This window comes from Taudactylus pleione, unplaced genomic scaffold (assembly GCF_031769625.1).
Source record: "Taudactylus pleione unplaced genomic scaffold, aTauple2 ptg000433l, whole genome shotgun sequence".
Taxonomy (NCBI): Eukaryota; Metazoa; Chordata; class Amphibia; order Anura; family Myobatrachidae; genus Taudactylus; species Taudactylus pleione.
In genome coordinates this window covers 1,568,734-1,587,696 of record NW_028284835.1, presented here as the reverse complement: position 1 = coordinate 1,587,696, position 18,963 = coordinate 1,568,734, and the positions used below count along the sequence as shown (strand labels likewise).

The 18,963-nt window shown below is 45.9% G+C and overlaps 1 protein-coding gene across 2 annotated transcripts in view; it reads left to right on the top strand.

Moving 5' to 3' along the window:
* LIN52 (lin-52 DREAM MuvB core complex component) overlaps window positions 1–18,135 on the top strand; it is a 55,310-nt gene extending 37,175 nt beyond the window's left edge. For both annotated transcript variants that reach the window (XM_088447503.1, XM_088447504.1), the window contains exon 6: window positions 17,616–18,135. In XM_088447503.1, coding sequence (XP_088303629.1) covers window positions 17,616–17,671 — 56 coding nt within the window. In that variant the 3' untranslated portion in view covers window positions 17,672–18,135. The remainder of the gene's footprint in view (window positions 1–17,615) is intronic.
* Window positions 18,136–18,963: the final 828 nt, after the last annotated feature.

The following is an 18,963-nucleotide window of genomic DNA, read 5'->3' as shown; positions in this document are numbered from 1 at the left end:
GAGTGTATCCCCCCACTGCGGCTTTCATCCTGCATTATATTATATACATTATACTGAGTGTATCCCCCCCACTGCGACTTTCATCCTGCATTATATTATATATTATACTGAGTGTATCCCCCCACTGCGGCTTTCATCCTGCATTATATTATATACATTATACTGAGTGTATCCCCCCCACTGCGGCTTTCATCCTGCATTATATTATATACATTTTACTGACTGTATCCCCCCACTGCGGCTTTCATCCTGCATTATATTATATACATTTTACTGAGTGTATCCCCCCCACTGCAGCTTTCATCCTGCATTATATTCTGTACATTATACTGAGTGTATCCCCCCCACTGCGGCTTTCATCCTGCATTATATTATATACATTTTACTGAGTGTATCCCCCCCACTGCGGCTTTCATCCTGCATTATATTATGTACATTATACTGAGTGTATCCCCCCCACTGTGGCTTTCATCCTGCATTATAATCTGTAAAATATGGGTAACCCCCCTGCTGAGGGATTGACCCTGTTCATGCACTATATATGGGCCGTATTCAGTTTGGAGGGAAAAGCCATTCTCGGCTAAACTTTTTTGCCGATGACGTCATTTTCTAATTTTTTCACTTGTTCCCTTATTCAATTGTAGCGTCTTTTCGCCGGTGTGAAAACGCAATGCAATGTAATAGGCAAAACAGTTTCGCCTATGATTACCCGGCGGAAAAAAGTACAGAATTGCAGTTTTTGGGTGCAGAGGGACGGAAACCACTCTGCTCTTTTTGTACACCCCCCTTTGTGCTAACTGCATCAAAAAACTTGTAAAAAACACACAAAGGACACCCCAAAAAAGCACTTTGAAAATGTGGGTGAAAAAGTTCAAAGTGGGGGTACAAATTCAAAAACTAGCTAAATAGCCTTTGAGGGGGTCTGCAAGTATGGGGGAGGTGTTTGGGTGATTGCTGAAGGTGCGTTTTTTAGCGCACTTTAAAGCCTGACTTTAGCGATTTTATAATATGCTTGCACCCATTTTCATGTACCCCAAATTTGAAGGGGCCACTTATTTTTTTTTAAAAAAACCAGTGGTAAATACTATTCTTCACCGCTTGCTGAAAGACGCTAAATAGCACATTTAAAGACCCCCAAAACCTTTTGCAGGGCTATTCGGGGGTACCCATAAAGAACCCTCATGTCAGAGCATCTTTAAGGGGGTGTCAGGATGATTTCCCCCAAAATGACAGGACTTTTCGGCGATTTAGGTTTCGCCGCGTCCCGTTTTCGCCGACTTGGATTAGAATACGGGGATACGTGGAGACAAGTTCGATAACTTTCGACCCCGAAACCTGCGATGACGGCGAAAAGTCCGCAACTGACTTTTCGCTCCAAATTGAGTTTGGCCCTATATGTTATGTTATGCTGATTGTATACCTCAGCTGAGACTTTCACCCTGCTCCTGCCTTATATTCTGTACATTATACTGAGTGGATCCCCCCACTGAGGCTATCACCCTGCTCCTGTATTATATTCTGTACATTATACTGAGTGTATCCCCCACTGAGGCTATCACCCTGTTCCTGTATTATATTCTGTACATTATACTGAGTGTGTCCCCCCACTGAGGCTATCACCCTGCTCCTGTATTATATTCTGTACATTATACTGAGTGTATCCCCCACTGAGGCTATCACCCTGCTCCTGTATTATATTCTGTACATTATACTGATTGTATCCCCCCACTGAGGCTATCACCCTGCTCCTGTATTATATTCTGTACATTATACTGAGTGTATCCCCCACTGAGGCTATCACCCTGCTCCTGCATTATATTATGTACATTATACTGAGTGTATCCCCCCACTGAGGCTATCACCCTGCTCCTGCATTATATTATGTACATTATACTGAGTGTATCCCCCCACTGAGGCTATCACCCTGCATTATATTCTGTACATTATACTGAGTGTATCCCCCACTGAGGCTATCACCCTGCATTATATTCTGTACATTATACTGAGTGTATCCCCCACTGAGGCTATCACCCTGCTCCTGCCTTACACTCAGCATAATGTACAGAATATATCCCCCCCCCCCCACTGAGGCTATCACCCTGCTCCTGCCTTACACTCAGTATAATATACAGAATATATCCCCCCCACTGAGGCTATCACCCTATTCCTGTATTATATTCTGTACATTATACTGAGTGTATCCCCCACTGAGGCTATCACCCTGCATTATATTCTGTACATTATACTGAGTGTGTCCCCCCATTGAGGCTATCACCCTGCTCCTGTATTATATTCTGTACATTATACTGAGTGTATCCCCCCACAGAGGCTATCACCCTGCATTATATTCTGTACATTATACTGAGTGTATCCCCCACTGAGGCTATCACCCTGCTCCTGCCTTACACTCAGTATAATGTACAGAATATATCCCCCCCCCACTGAGGCTATCACCCTGCTCCTGCCTTACACTCGGTATAATATACAGAATATATCCCCGCCACTGAGGCTATCACCCTATTCCTGCATTATATTCTGTACATTATACTGAGTGTGTCCCCCCATTGAGGCTATCACCCTATTCCTGCATTATATTCTGTACATTATACTGAGTGTGTCCCCCCACTGAGGCTATCACCCTGCTCCTGTATTATATTCTGTACATTATACTGAGTGTATCCCCCCACTGAGGCTATCACCCTGCTCCTGCATTATATTCTGTACATTATACTGAGTGTATCCCCCCATTGAGGTTATCACCCTGCTCCTGTATTATGTTCTATACCATATTATTGGGATAACCCCGCTGAAGCTTGTCAGAATTACAGATGGCTTTGTGCTTACTGTGAAAGGGAAAGTCTTGCCCTCACTGACAGTGAGCGGGCACGGTGCCATTATATACTGCCAGAGCCGCAGGGTAAGCAGCACTAATCGCCCTGTATTTACGGCTCTCTTGTCTGTGGACTCCAGGCTGCTGCCGGCAGCACTTTATAGCTTTGCACACTAAATCCTGGCTACACTTTTATGAACACCTGAGATATATTACCACATTCTGGGAGAAGAATTGTCTGTGACAAAATCCTCTCCTACAAGCTGATAGCTGGACAGCAGTGTCATTAGTTATACGCTGGTCCGGTGTTTGGACTACGGCCCCCAGTGGTTTAGGACTCTGGGAGTTGTAGTGCAGAGCTTCTGTCGTGGCCTAATTTCCCTTTCATGAGTCTCGGTGACCTCCGCCTTTCATCCATGGACGGTGCATCACTGGAGAGCAGGAGAGGCCTCTGCGCGGCTGATTTATGCCTCGGCAGTTCTGTAATTTTGTCTGGCTCTCTAAGGTTTCTGACACATTGTAAATTTCCTGAACTTTTTCATTATCTGCAATTTCATTCTGTGCTCTGGATGGGATTGCAGAGAGCGTTTTGGATTTACAACGGAAATAAACATGAAGTCTATAAACTTTGGTGTGTGCAGGCGATTGTGCGGCTGTCACCAGCCTTGCTGTGCCCGCTTCACCTCTTCCAGCAGAATACAACCTCTCTCCGACCTGAGCCGTCAGAGCTGTCCCGTGTGTAGTCCCCCTCTGATATACACACCCGTTGTCCTTGTCTGCTTGTTAAATACAGTTTGGCGGGCTGAGGCCCAAAAGAGTCTTCAGAAAAATGGGGTCCATAAAAAACGTTCGAAGGGCCTCCAGTTAGGCAACCTTGTATTAAGTCATAGGTTCCCAATCGCGGTTCTCAAGGCTCCCCAACAGTTCATGTTTTAGAGAGATCCATGGTTGAGCACAGATGGTTAAATCAGTTTGACTGAGGTACTAATTAAGTCACCTGTGCTAAACCATGGATATATCTAAAACCAGGACTGTTGGGGAGTCTTGAGGACCACGTTTGGGACCCTCTTTATTAAGCAATCAACATTTGTTGTTGTCTCTGTCTGCAGTTTAGGTACATGTAGACCCTCATGGCCTTAGTGGTCAGAATCTTCTTGGAATGTTGCGCCACATTGCGCCTAAAGGCTTTTTGGGAAGATTCGCGTTTTGGTGTGAAGCAGAGCTGTGCTGAGAGGAGGAAGCTGGCAAAAACGGGCTGGTTGGGCGGGGAGAAAAGTTCTGGTGGCACACTAAGTGACTGAGGTGCGTAATGCCAGTGGTTCACCAAGCATTGGAGGTGCACATTTACAGGGGCACGGTGGTACGCCAAGTGGCGGAGAAATACATTGCCGGTGGCGCTCCGGGCTTCCAAGGTGCACGTTGTCGATAGCACACTGAGTAACTGAGATGCACGTTGCCGGTGGCGAGCCAAGTGGAGGAGGATCATTTCGCCGTAACGTGGCTGCTGTTCATAAATACATCATGGTGGCGGTGTGTGGAGAAAGGTAAGTGGTAGGGCTAGGACTGGGGCTGGTGGAAAGGTAAGTGGTAGGGCTCGGACTGGGGCTGGTGGAAAGGTAAGTGGTAGGGCTCGGACTGGGGCTGGTGGAAAGGTAAGTGGTAGGGCTCGGACTGGGGCTGGTGGAAAGGTAAGTGGTAGGGCTCGGACTGGGGCTGGTGGAAAGGTAAGTGGTAGGGCTCGGACGGCGGCTGGTGGAAAGGTAAGTGGTAGGGCTCGGACGGCGGCTGGTGGAAAGGTAAGTGGTAGGGCTACAGACCAGCCCCTGTTTGGTACCTGGTAACCATGGCGATTACATAGTGATGGTACCGCTGATGTGGTTATAGAGGAGGGGGAGATTCATGTTTTTTATATCGTGGTTCTCATGGTCCTGGTGATTTGAAATGTAACCGAGAGATCCTCACTAGATAACCTGAGCTGGAGGGTTCTCGGGAAGCAAGCCGGGAGAGGACCATGAGATAATAATGTATAGATTCCTGGGGCAGCGCATCTCATCTAATGTGTGACAGAGAGAGGCCATTTATATGCTGATGAGATTGCTGGGAATGTCGCCTGCTCACCTGCTGCATGCTTTGCTGGAAGTTGTGATTACACAGAGCTCTCCTGGGGGCTGTCCAGCTGTCATGCGTGGGGTGGCGCCTCTTCCCTCTGAATGGGAGATGAAGGCCAGGGGTCCTGGCTGGTGGGGAGGGGGTGAAGCTTTATTGGCACGTGGCAGCCTCAGCTGCTCTCACTGACCTAATGAATTGTGCTCCTCCTTGGGGACAGCTTGTGGCAGTGCGGGGGCCACCTCTGCATGGCTGGGACGCGTGCCGCACGCTTCCTGCAGCTGGGATTTGTCAGATCACTGTAACCAGCTGCTAATGACCGGTGATGGGTCTCTTACTAGCACTAGTGACCTCTGATAGCTGCACCTGTGTCAGGCTGCACACAGCAACCAGTGCTTCCATAAAGATGGATAAAATAATGTTTTGCTCTGTACTGTTTGTAGATATATATGAGTGCACAGTGTCATATATATATATATATATATATATATATATATGTATAATAGCCAAAAGTGAGATGTGTATGTATGTATTGTTGCGCAGAGCTATGTATTGTTAACATGCGACACCAAGCAGGTGGTTTCTTATGTGTATAATAATGGTGTGACCTGTGAATATAACTATTATTGGTTTGGGGTTTTTTATTTGCAGCATGACGTTACTGGTCTGACAATGAATTAGGGTTTTGACAGAGTTTGAAGTCGCTGCTGAAGCAATAAATACTTATTTTTGCCACTGTGTAATGTTACCTCTCCAATCAGTAATAAGGGTTTTGACGCAGTGTGGCGTTTCTGCTGTAACCAGTAATGAGGGTTTTGGCGCAGTGTGGCGTTTCCGTTGTAACCAATAATAAGGGTTTTGGCGCAGTGTGACGTTTCCGTTGTAACCAATAATAAGGGTTTTGGCGCAGTGTGGTGTTTACGCTCTAACCAGTAATAAGGGTTTTGGCGCAGTGTGGTGTTTCCGCTCTAACCATTAATAAGGGTTTTGGCGCAGTGTGGCGTTTACGCTCTAACCAGTAATAAGGGTTTTGGCGCAGTGTGGTGTTTCCGCTCTAACCAGTAATAAGGGTTTTGGCGCAGTGTGGCGTTTACGCTCTAACCAGTAATAAGGGTTTTGGCGCAGTGTGGCGTTTACGCTCTAACCAGTAATAAGGGTTTTGGCGCAGTGTGGTGTTTCCGCTCTAACCAGTAATAAGGGTTTTGGCGCAGTGGCAATTAATATGGACTTTTTGCACAGTACGGCATTCCTGCGCAGACGAGTAATAAAGGTTTTGTCACGGTGTGACATCACAGCTCATGTGATTAATAAGAATATATAATGTCACCTCTCTGAGGATTAATAGTGGTTTTGGCCTAGCAGGATGTTGCCGCTTTGGCGCAATGCTGATGCTGTGACCTTAAGCGTTTTGGCGCAGTGTTACATTGCCTCGACGATTCATTAGGCTTTTGGCGTGGCGTGATGCTGGTACTCTGACCATAAGCGGCGTGATGGCGTCTTTTGACTGCTTGGTTCTGTTTGTGCCTGCCATGTTCTTCGGCCATTAGTCGCCAGCGGACCGCCACTCTCTCATGGCGCTATCTGACGGTTTATTAGAAGCACTTGATAAATCCCGAGCAGCAGCAGTATCCTTAACACAAACATTTCCATAAGTAAATTAAGAATTCATTGGCTTCTTGTGGCTAATCATAGGCGGCTGTTTAAGAAATGAATTGTGACTGATTACCTATTAATATGGACGCCTCAGGAATTCACCCCGGGGGACACAGAGCAGTGAAATAGAGAGGGTCTCGTCCCCTTGGGAAATCAGATCCTCATGTCTGCAGCTTAAATATCTCGCTCAACTATCAATAAGGAGGTAATTGAATTTTGAGCACAAACATGATGCCCGATGGATGACAGAGAGGGGGGGGGGGGCTGTCTCTCTGGGCCTCTTTACACCTCTTCATTGAAGATAGATGCTAAATCCATGAAATAAAGATTACAGCGTGCACGGATGTGAGCAGAGGGAGGGGATTGGAGACTGCCCCCTCCAGAGGGCACTTTACCAGGGTCTCCATCATCTGCCTCTCGCTGTGTAGCCCCATTAGTATCTTACACTCAGATCTTACTAGGGGCTAAAGTCAGACCCCGATATTACTATACAGGATTTATCCCAGAACCTGCACATTTTTTTTTCCTATCCCCGAGTATTTCCGGAGATTTATGTATTATATCCCCAGACACTGGCTGTGTGTTGTAGTTGTTTTGTTGTGTGTTTAGTGTGGCAACTCATATTATTATTACAAACCACAGTGTATTCAGTATAGGAGGTATATGTTATACAATGAAATGAGGCTATTTCTATACGTCTTATGCAAACACTAGCTGTACACTCAATATTCTAAATACTGTACGGACATTCTGTACACACCACACACTATCTATACACATCATACACTACATATTGTGCACATAGTACAAACACACTGTACACACCACACACTGACTGTACACATAATACACTACATACTGTACACATAGTACATACACACTATACTCACCACCCACTGACTGTACACATCATACACTACATACTGTACACATAGTACATACACACTGTACACACCACACACTGACTGTACACATCATACACTACATACTGTACACACCACACACTGACTGTACACATCATACACTACATACTGTACACACCACCCACTGACTGTACACATCATACACTACATACTGTGCACATAGTACATACACACTGTACACATCATACACTACATACAGTGCACATAGTACATACACACTATACTCACCACACACTGACTGTACACATCATACACTACATACTGTACACACCACACACTGACTGTACACATAATACACTACATACTGTACACATAGTACATACACACTATACTCACCACCCACTGACTGTACACATCATACACTACATACTGTGTACATAGTACATACACACTGTACACATCATACACTACATACAGTGCACATAGTACATACACACTATACTCACCACCCACTGACTGTACACATCATACACTACATACTGTGTACATAGTACATACACACTGTACACATCATACACTACATACTGTGCACATAGTACATACACACTGTACACATCATACACTACATACAGTGCACATAGTACATACACACTATACTCACCACACACTGACTGTACACATCATACACTACATACAGTGCACATAGTACATACACACTATACTCACCACACACTGACTGTACACATCATACACTACATACTGTACACACCACACACTGACTGTACACATCATACACTACATACTGTACACACCACACACTGACTGTACACATCATACACTACATACTGTACACACCACCCACTGACTGTACACATCATACACTACATACTGTGTACATAGTACATACACACTGTACACATCATACACTACATACAGTGCACATAGTACATACACACTATACTCACCACACACTGACTGTACACATCATACACTACATACTGTGTACATAGTACATACACACTGTACACATCATACACTACATACAGTGCACATAGTACATATATACCATGCACTGACTGTACACATCACAGGCCCCATGCATTGTATACTGTACACTGTATCTGCCAGCACTCGCAGGGCATACTGTACACATCACACATACCCCATGCATTGTATACTGTACGCTGTATCTGCCAGCACATGCAGGGCATACTGTACACATCACTGACCCCATGCATTGTATACTGTACACTGTATCTGCCAGCACATGCAGGGCATACTGTACGCATCACAGACCCCATGCATTATATACTGTACACTGTATCTGCCAGCACATGCAGGGTATACTGTACACATCACTGACCCCATGCATTGTATACTGTACACTGTATCTGCCAGCACATTCAGGGCATACTGTACACATCACAGGCCCCATGCATTGTATACTGTACACTGTATCTGCCAGCACGTGCAGGGCACATTGTACGCATCACAGACCCCATGCATTGTATACTGTACACTGTGTCTGCCAGCACGTGCAGGGCATACTGTACACATCAGACTCCATGCATTGTATACTGTACACTGTATCTGCCAGCACGTGCAGGGCATACTGTACACCACTGACCCAATGCATTGTATACTGTACACTGTATCTGCCAGCACATGCAGGGCATACTGTACACATCACAGACCCCATGCATTGTATATTGTACACTGTATCTGCCAGCACATGCAGGGCATACTGTACGCATCAGACCCCACGCATTGTATACTGTACACTATCTGCCAGCACATGCAGGGCATACTGTACACATCACAGACTCCACGCATTGTTTACTGTACACTGTATCTGCCAGCACATGCAGGGCATACTGTACACATCACACATACCCCATGCATTGTATACTGTACACTGTATCTGCCAGCACATGCAGGGCATACTGTACACATCACTGACCCCATGCATTGTATACTGTACACTGTATCTGCCAGCACATGCAGGGCATACTGTACACATCACTGACCCCATGCATTGTATACTGTACACTGTATCTGCCAGCACATGCAGGGCATACTGTACACATCACACCAGACTCCATGCATTGTATACTGTACACTGTATCTGCCAGCACATGCAGGGCATACTGTACACATCACAGACACCATGCATTATATACTGTACACATCACTGACCCCATGCATTGTATACTGTACACTGTACCTGCCAGCACATGCAGGGCATACTGTACGCATCACAGACCCCATGCATTATATACTGTACACATCACTGACCCCATGCATTGTATACTGTACACTGTATCTGCCAGCACATGCAGGGCATACTGTACACATCACAGACCCCATGCATTGTGTACTGTACACATCACAGACCCCATGCATTGTGTACTGTACACATCACAGACCCCATGCATTGTGTACTGTACACACCTATTGCAGGGCATACTGTACACATCACAGACCCCATGCATTGTATACTGTACACATCACAGACCCCATGCATTGTATACTGTACACATCACTGACCCCATGCATTGTATACTGTACACTGTATCTGCCAGCACATGCAGGGCATACTGTACACATCACAGACCCCATGCATTATATACTGTACACATCACTGACCCCATGCATTGTATACTGTACGCTGTATCCGCCAGCACATGTAGGGCACTCTGTACACATCACTGACCCCATGCATTGTATACTGTACACTGTATCTGCTAGCACATGCAGGGCATACTGTACACATCACACATACCCCATGCATTGTATACTGTACACTGTATCTGCCAGCACATGCAGGGCATACTGTACACATCACAGACCCCATGCATTGTATACTGTACACATCACTGACCCCATGCATTGTACACTGTATCTGCCAGAACATGCAGGGCATACTGTACGCATCACTGACCCCATGCATTGTATACTGTACACTGTATCTGCCAGCACATGCAGGGCATACTGTACACATCACAGACCCCATGCATTATATACTGTACACATCACTGACCCCATGCATTGTATACTGTACACTGTATCTGCCAGCACATGCAGGGCACTCTGTACACATCACTGACCCCATGCATTGTATACTGTACACTGTATCTGCCAGCACATGCAGGGCATACTGTACACATCACAGACCCCATGCATTATATACTGTACACATCACTGACCCCATGCATTGTATACTGTACGCTGTATCTGCCAGCACATGTAGGGCATACGGTACACATCACAGGCCCCATGCATTGTATACTGTACACTGTATCTGCCAGCACATGCAGGGCATACTGTACACATCAGACTCCATGCATTGTATACTGTACACTGTATCTGCCAGCACATGTAGGGCATTTGGGTGCGTGACTGTCTCTAATGGATCAGTACGGAGACCCCAACTTTGACCTCCTTCCTCCCCACATCATGCTATTCTGGTTCTTGCCAGCCCCGTGCAGGATAAGGTTTGGCCATGGAGGCTCCTAATTATTTTGTTAAGCATTATTCGAATAGACAGGACTGGGGGAAATTAATCAATCCAAACGCAATTAGCATCATGTTTAACCCCGTGATGGACGTCTCAAGGTGAAGACACCAGCGTCCGTCTTTCATTAGTATTCAGTCCACTCACTGACATACAATCCAACCAGCTCTTTATCCTGCGCTCTCAACTGCTCCACGCAGCGGTCTCTCTGCGTCCTGTGTGTGTGCTTGTGACCTCCTGTTGCTCCCAATCTGCAGTGTGTGTGTTGCATTGCTCCCTTAGGGTGAAGTGTGTCTCACATTGTTACCAGAGGGCAGAGTATGTACGTACGTGTCTTTCGCCTTGTTCAGAGAGTGTGACCTGCGTTTGTGCGCCCATCTAGCAGTGGTCCGAGAATGTGGTCTGTCTGTCTGTACATGCAGGTGCGTGTCTGGCTTTGCTTGCAGTGTGCGGTCATTGTGTTCACATGTCACACATAGCTCTTGGCGTGTTTCTTGTATTGCTCCTAGGGCCCGATTCAGACCTGTTTGCTAGATGCGCTCACACGCTGCCAAATTATGCAGATCCCGCGCTGTGTATGCAGATGCCCACCAGCCTGTCTTAAGACGCCCACTTGTGCATGTCATCTCCAGGATGTGTATGCAACAATCGGTAACATCGAGTACCATCGGATGCCTACGCAGCACTTGTGGTAGGGTATGGAAGTGCTTCAGTGTAAAAATCAGCCAAGTGACGTGTACTATGACGCTGCGTCTTAATTATGCACACCTCTGAAACGGCGTTAAGACGCTCAGGCACGCCTGGGCTCGCACCACCACTCCCCCGTTTCCATCGACAAACCCCTGTTACCAGCTACAAACGGCTCGTCCCGTCACTCAAGCAAGCGAGACGTCTGTACATAAGGGGCGAGCGTTTCGTGATCGCACAGACTGGTTCGCACACTGCGATGCGTACGCATGCGCAGTGCAAATATCGGCAGGCTGTGAGCGCACGCATCCTAGCGAGCAGATCTGAATCGGGCCCCTAGTGTGTGTGTGTGTGTGTCTTGCATTCCTGTGAGCATGCAGCCCACTTATCTGGCCTCTGCGGATCTGTCTTACTCTTAATGTGCAGGTTTTCGATCGCTTTGGTTTAGAGTGACACAAAGGGCCTAATTCTGAGTCAGGAATTTAGCACCTTGGTGAAGCCATGATGCACTGCAGGGGGGCAGATTTATAACGTGCAGAGAGATTTAGATGTGAGAGGGGCGTATCCAATTTCAAATCTCAATTGCAGTGTAAAAATAGCATGTGGGCTACATGCAACAGCAGCCAGTATTTACCCTGCATGCAAAATCGCATAAATGTATTTACCCCTAAGGCATTGCAGCATGGATTGTCCAGGAGCAAATTTATTTGTCTCGTTTTGCTTTGCTCCCAACTCAGAATCAGTCCCCCAAAATGCTGTAATCAGTGTTGGATAATCTGTCATCCTGAGTTAGATGACCTGTGTCCAATTGGCCACGTAGTCGGCTGTTCTCTTTTTGCCATTAAATGTCCCCTGGAAGCAAAGTGTTCATGTGTTAGAGAGAATAGGACACGCAGTGATGTTTCCTGCTCCCAGCTTTGTCATGCTGCACTAGGAATACACATCGCAGCCTCCACTGTCTAAGGGGATTTTGGGAGCAGCATGTGTGAATTTGTTTCAGAAGTAAAAATTGAACAGATGTTGGTATAAATTACCTCTGTGTCTGACGTCTTGCAAATTAAAACCACGCTTGGCATCACTAAGCGTCTCACCAGGCTGGGGAGGGAGAGGGGATGGGGCGGTGCTGGAAGCCTGTTCTGTAAGTCTCTCCAATCCTGAAGAGGAGTAGCAAAAGGATGAGGTATATGAATTATACTGTGGCTTTACAGGAAGGATTATGGTGCTGAGAGCCATCATCTGGCCTATACTAGCATATAACTAGGTATGTAGTCTACAGAGTAAGGATTATGGTGCTGAGAGCCATCACCCGGCCTCCACTAGCATATAACTAGGTATGTAGTCTTCACAGTAAGGATTGTGGTGCTGAGAGCCATCATCTGGCCTCCACTAGTATATACTGTAACTAGGTATGTAGTCTTCACAGTAAGGATTATGGTAATGCGGTCCATCACCCGGCCTCCACTAGCCTATAACTAGGTATGTGGCTTCACAAGAAGGATTATGGTACTGCGGTACATCACCTGAACTCCACTAGCATATAACTAGGTATGTAGTCTTTACAATAAGGATTATGGTACTGAGGTCCATCACCTGAACTCCACTAGCATATAACTAGGTATGTAGTCTTTACAATAAGGATTATGGTGCTGAGATCCATCACCCGAACTCCACTAGCATATAACTAGGTATGTAGTCTTTACAATAAGGATTATGGTACTGAGGACCATCACCTGAACTCCACTAGCATATAACTAGGTATGTAGTCTTTACAATAAGGATTATGGTGCTGAGATCCATCACCCGAACTCCACTAGCATACAGTATTATTTATTTATTAATAGTTTCTTATATAGCGCAGCAAATTCCATTGCGCTTTACAATTTTAATTAACATTTTACTGGGTTGTAAAATACATACATATGTAAAAGACATGCATAAGGGTAAGAGGGCCCTGCTCGTAAGATTACAATCTATAGGGAAATAGGTGTTGATGCACAAGGATAGGTGCTACATATTGCAGATTGGTCAGGCCCGATTGCAGATGTTCTTGGTGGGCTGTATAAACCCACTCACACTGGAAAGTTGGCCTTGGGTTAGAAGGATGTTAAATTGAAGAACGGGAAGATGTGATAGTTGTTTACTATAAGAAGAGAGTTAGATAGGGAGCTATGAAAGGTTAGGTGGGCGGTCCTGGAATCTGATAAGCTTGTCTGAAGAGGTGAGTTTTCAGAGAACGCTTGAATGTTTGGAAACTAGTGGAAAGTCTTATTGTGCGTGGGAGGGTATTCCACAGGGTGGGTGCAGCCCAAAAAAAGTCCTGTAACCGTGCATGGGAACAAGTAATGCGCGGAGATGAGAGATGCAGATCTTGTGCTGAGCGGAGATGTCGGGTTGGAAGATATTTTGAGATAAGTGAAGAGATGTATTTCGGTGTGGTTTTGTTAATAGCTTTATGTGTGAGTGTAAGTATTTTAAATTGAATACGGTAGAAGACCGGCAGCCAATGGAGGGACTGACATAGTGGATCAGCAGACAATGAACGTTTGGTGAGAAAGATCAACCTCGCAGCTGTATTCAAAATGGATTGTAGTGGTGAGAGCCTGTTTTTGGGAAGACCAATAAGGAGACACTTGCAATAGTCAATTCGGGAAATAATGAGTGCATGTATTAGAGTTTTTGCAGTGTCTTGCATAAGATATGGTCGAATTCTTTTAGATGTATGTAACAGGATTTAGAGACAGATTGAATGTGGGGAACAAAAGACCGTTCAGAGTCAAGGATGTGGGGTGGGGTTGATTGTCGAGTTGTCAACAGTAATAGAGCTATCAGGTTGGTAACTACTATTGGCCGGTGGAAATATAATTAATTCTGTTTTGCATATATTAAGTTTGAGGTGGCGAGATGACATCCAAGATGAAATGACAGAGAGACATTCAGTGACACGGACCAGCACAGATGGTGACAAATCTGGGGAGGATAGGTAAATTTGAGTATCGTCCACGTACAGATGATACTGAAAACCAAAAGAGCTGATTAGTTTGCCAAGAGAGGTGGTATAGATTGAGAAAAGCAGAAGACCTAATACTTAGCCTTGTGGTACTCCAACTGATAGAGGTAGCAAAGTGGAGGTAGAATCAGAAAAGCGAACAGTGAAAGAGCGATTAGATAGGTAGGATGAGAACCAAGAAAAGGCTGTGTCTTGAAGACCTAGGGATTGTAGTGTTTGTATGAGAAGAGAGTGGTCAACAGTGTCAAAGGCAGCAGGGAGATCTAGAAGAATTAGAAGTGAATAATGGCCTTTAGCCTCGGCAGTGACCAGATAATTTACTACCTTAGTCAGTGCTGTCTCAGTGGAGTGTTGGAAACGAAAGCCTGACTGAAGTGGGTCCAATAAGTTGTGGGTGTTAAAGTGTGTGAGGCGAGCGTAGGCAAGTCTCTGCAGTAGCTTGGAGGGGCAAGGTAGCTCGGAGATAGGACGGTAATTTGAGAGAGAGAGTATAACTAGGTATGTAGTCTTTACAATAAGGATTATGTTACTGAGGTCCATCACCCGAGCTCCACTAGCATATAACTAGATATGTAGTCTTCACAATAAAGATTATGGTGCTGAGAACCAGAGCCAAGCCTCCACTAGCATATAACTAGGTAAGTAGTCTTCACAATAAGGATTATGGTCCTGAGATCCAGAACCCAGCCTCCATTAGCATATAACTAGGTATGTAGTCTTCACAGTAAGGATTGTGGTGCTGAGAGCCATCATCTGGCCTCCCTTAGTATATACTGTAACTAGGTATGTAGTCTTCACAGTAAGGATTATGGTGCTGAGAGCCATCACCCGTCCTCTACTAGCATATAACTAGGTATGTAGTCTTCACAATAAGGATTATGATCCTGAGATCCAGAACCCAGCCTCCATTAGCATATAACTAGGCATGTAGTCTTCACAATAAGGATTATGGTGCTGAGGTCCACCACCAGAGCTCCACTAGCATATAACTAGGTATGTAGTCTTCACAGTAAGGATTATGGTGCTGAGGTCCATCACCCGAGCTCCACTAGCATATAACTAGATATGTAGTCTTCACAATAAAGATTATGGTGCTGAGAACCAGAGCCAAGCCTCCACTAGCATATAACTAGGTAAGTAGTCTTCACAATAAGGATTATGGTCCTGAGATCCAGAACCCAGCCTCCATTAGCATATAACTAGGTATGTAGTCTTCACAGTAAGGATTGTGGTGCTGAAAGCCATCATCTGGCCTCACTTAGTATATACTGTAACTAGGTATGTAGTCTTCACAGTAAGGATTATGGTGCTGAGAGCCATCACCCGGCCTCTACTAGCATATAACTAGGTATGTAGTCTTCACAATAAGGATTATGATCCTGAGATCCAGAACCCAGCCTCCATTAGCATATAACTAGGTATGGGGTCTTCACAATAAGGATTATGGTGCTGAGATCCCATCACCCAAGCTCCACTAGCATATAACTAGGTATGTAGTCTTCACAATAAGGATTATGGTGCTGAGGTCCACCACCAGAGCTCCACTAGCATATAACTAGGTATGTAGTCTTCACAGTAAGGATTATGATGCTGAGGTCCATCACCCGAGCTCCACTAGCATATAACTAGGTATGGGGTCTTCACAATAAAGATTACGGTGCTAAAATCCATCACCCGGCCTCCACTAATATGTAACTAGATAGTAGGTGAGGCCTCTAGTGCATTTCACCTGAAGGAGAAGACACATACCATAGGGTAAAAGGAAGATTTCTTCCTATCCCCGCCTGTTGTCCCATACTGCTCAAACTTTGTTTTATGGAAAAAGTGTCCTTCAGCCTTTTCTTAATCCAAGACATCTGCCACCATCATAAAAAAAAGAAAGACCTCCTGTCTCTCCCCTGGCTCCTCCTCTGCGATAGTAGGAACATTTTACCTACAAATCATGTACTGTATATAAATTAACCTTTTGAAGAAGTGTGAAATTAAGGGGTCTTCACTTTGTGGGTTGGAAATTAGCTCCTAGGCTAATGGCACCTACAAGCAGCTCCAGTGACCGCCCCTTATTGTGATGGGGGATCCAACCAGACTGTCCAATCCTTGTACACCCAGAAAGTACGTGGCACAGCGTGGAATGAGGCCCCGTGATTTCCAGTGACCCACATGCTGCGATTGCAGTGGCCTAATCTGATGACCACGTGGCGCGGTGGGAATGCATCTGCTGAGGATGCCAGACGTCTTCCGCTTTGCAGGTATTATTGGGTTTACGTTTGAGGCTTTGAGTTACATGAATCTGTCTGAATGGATCCAAACGGCAAGTATTTTCATTTACCACACGCGCAGGCACAACTTCACGCATTTTTATTTTTCGTATGCCCGTCCTACTCTGAGTCAAAAGCAACTCTGTCAGATATCTCTATCTCCATGCGATAGGGCATTTCTGGGACATGAACTGAGCTTTTCTAATGACGGGCAGGCTCATAGAGGTGCGCTGCGTGGATTCGTTTGTAGTCCTACAGGGGAGGAGCCAGTGATGTCACAGTAAGTCCTGCAGAATCCGCTTCACCTGCATGAACTCCCAGCCGGACCCCCAAGACGCAGGTGAAGTTCCAGCTGTCTGTAATGGAGTTGGGGAGGGTAATATTTTTTCTATATAAAAGTGCAATGTCAGGGTAGCACTGATCAGTGTATTTTATATTCATTCTTAAGATCTGGAAAGGCCAGTGTTTGGGTTTAGTGGGTCTGTATTGTACAATTATTACTGTCCATCGTTTGTAATAAAACAAATGTAAGAGCTGAATTGTATAACAACGAAGAAATAGCTTCTATCAATTCAAACCCAGCAAACAGATTTAATTTTACTGAGAAACATCCGTGACGCAGGCAGCATATGGCGAAATAATCTCTCTCCCTCCACCGATCCCATCCCCATTTACCAATCCTTTTTCTCTTTTGCAGCCCGAGAGATGACTCGTGGCAAGTTCCTAAATATCCTGGAGAAAGCCAAGAAATAGCCACCACCAGCCACCGCGGATACCCAAGATGCACTGCAGCAATTTTTTGAAAGTGAAATATACTTGAGTTGAAGATACCAACCCAGAATCTCTAACCCGTATGCCGCCGTTTCACTGGATTAAGCGCCTTTTACTAGTCGCTGAGCCTAGGAACCCTGGTTTATTTCCAGGAGAGACAACAATATTATGACGATATAGCGAGATTAAGAATCCAGTGAGGTGTTTAAATCTATATAACAGCAATGAGGTGATAATGAGTTCCGGCTGCCGGACCTTTTTATACGCTGCTCCTTAACCCATTTGTTTTAGGGAAAATTGCCATTGGGATGACCTCTAGGATGTTCCACATGTTTTATTAACTTTACGCACAAATAGTCCCCTCAGCGTGTTTCTGTGCTCTTACCTTGTTATACACTAATTTATAAACTCCCACCCAAATATTGTAATAAAATGCACCAAGGTTTTATTGTCTCTGACTGCTGTATTATTGCACCCACATTTAATTCCATGTGAGAACAAGGACTCTCATCTGCCATCTTGCTTGATGGCTCCTCGGATGTGGGCGTCTGTTCCTGATTATTTCTACTTCAGGGTCCATAGGGGTCCACAGGGTGACCTTGGGGTATAGCTGGATCCTCGTGCACCACGGAGTTAAAGCTTTCAGCTGCTCCCAGGATGCACTTGGGTCCAACCTCCCCTATACCCCGCCCCCGAGCCACAGGCACCTCAGTTTTAGATGGTGCCCGGCCGGAGTCGGGTCACCCTGCGGGGTGGGCTGCAGGAGCAGCCCCCTAAAGCTTTTAATTTTTTATTTAACTTAGTTAAATTTATTTATTTATTTTTTACTACAGTTTTTCTCCAGAGCGGCAGCGCTGGCCTGTCTGTACAGACGCCCACGCTGCCGCTCCTTCTCCCTGCTGGCGACGCCAGCACTGAACTGGGGATCGCGGCGGGGTAAGCCAGAGTCTGTACTAGCCGGACTCTGGTTTCCCCCGGGACTGCTGCCGGAAGACGCCGGGGAGATCGGGTAAACCGCGCACCGCTGATTAGCGGCGGTGCGCGGGTTCCTTTCAAATGCAGTCCCATGCCCCCGGTTCTAGGCGACAGACCCCTCCAGCGGAGGCATACCCCGCCAGACCACTAGACCACCAGGGTTAATATCGCGGCAAGCAGGATGCCGGCAACCCGGGGGTTAATATCCTAGCCAGGGGAGGAAGCCTTCCCTGTCTAGCGGCTCCTCCCCTCAGCTCAGCGCACCTTTCAGCACGGAGTCTGGCGTCGCTGAGCTGCAG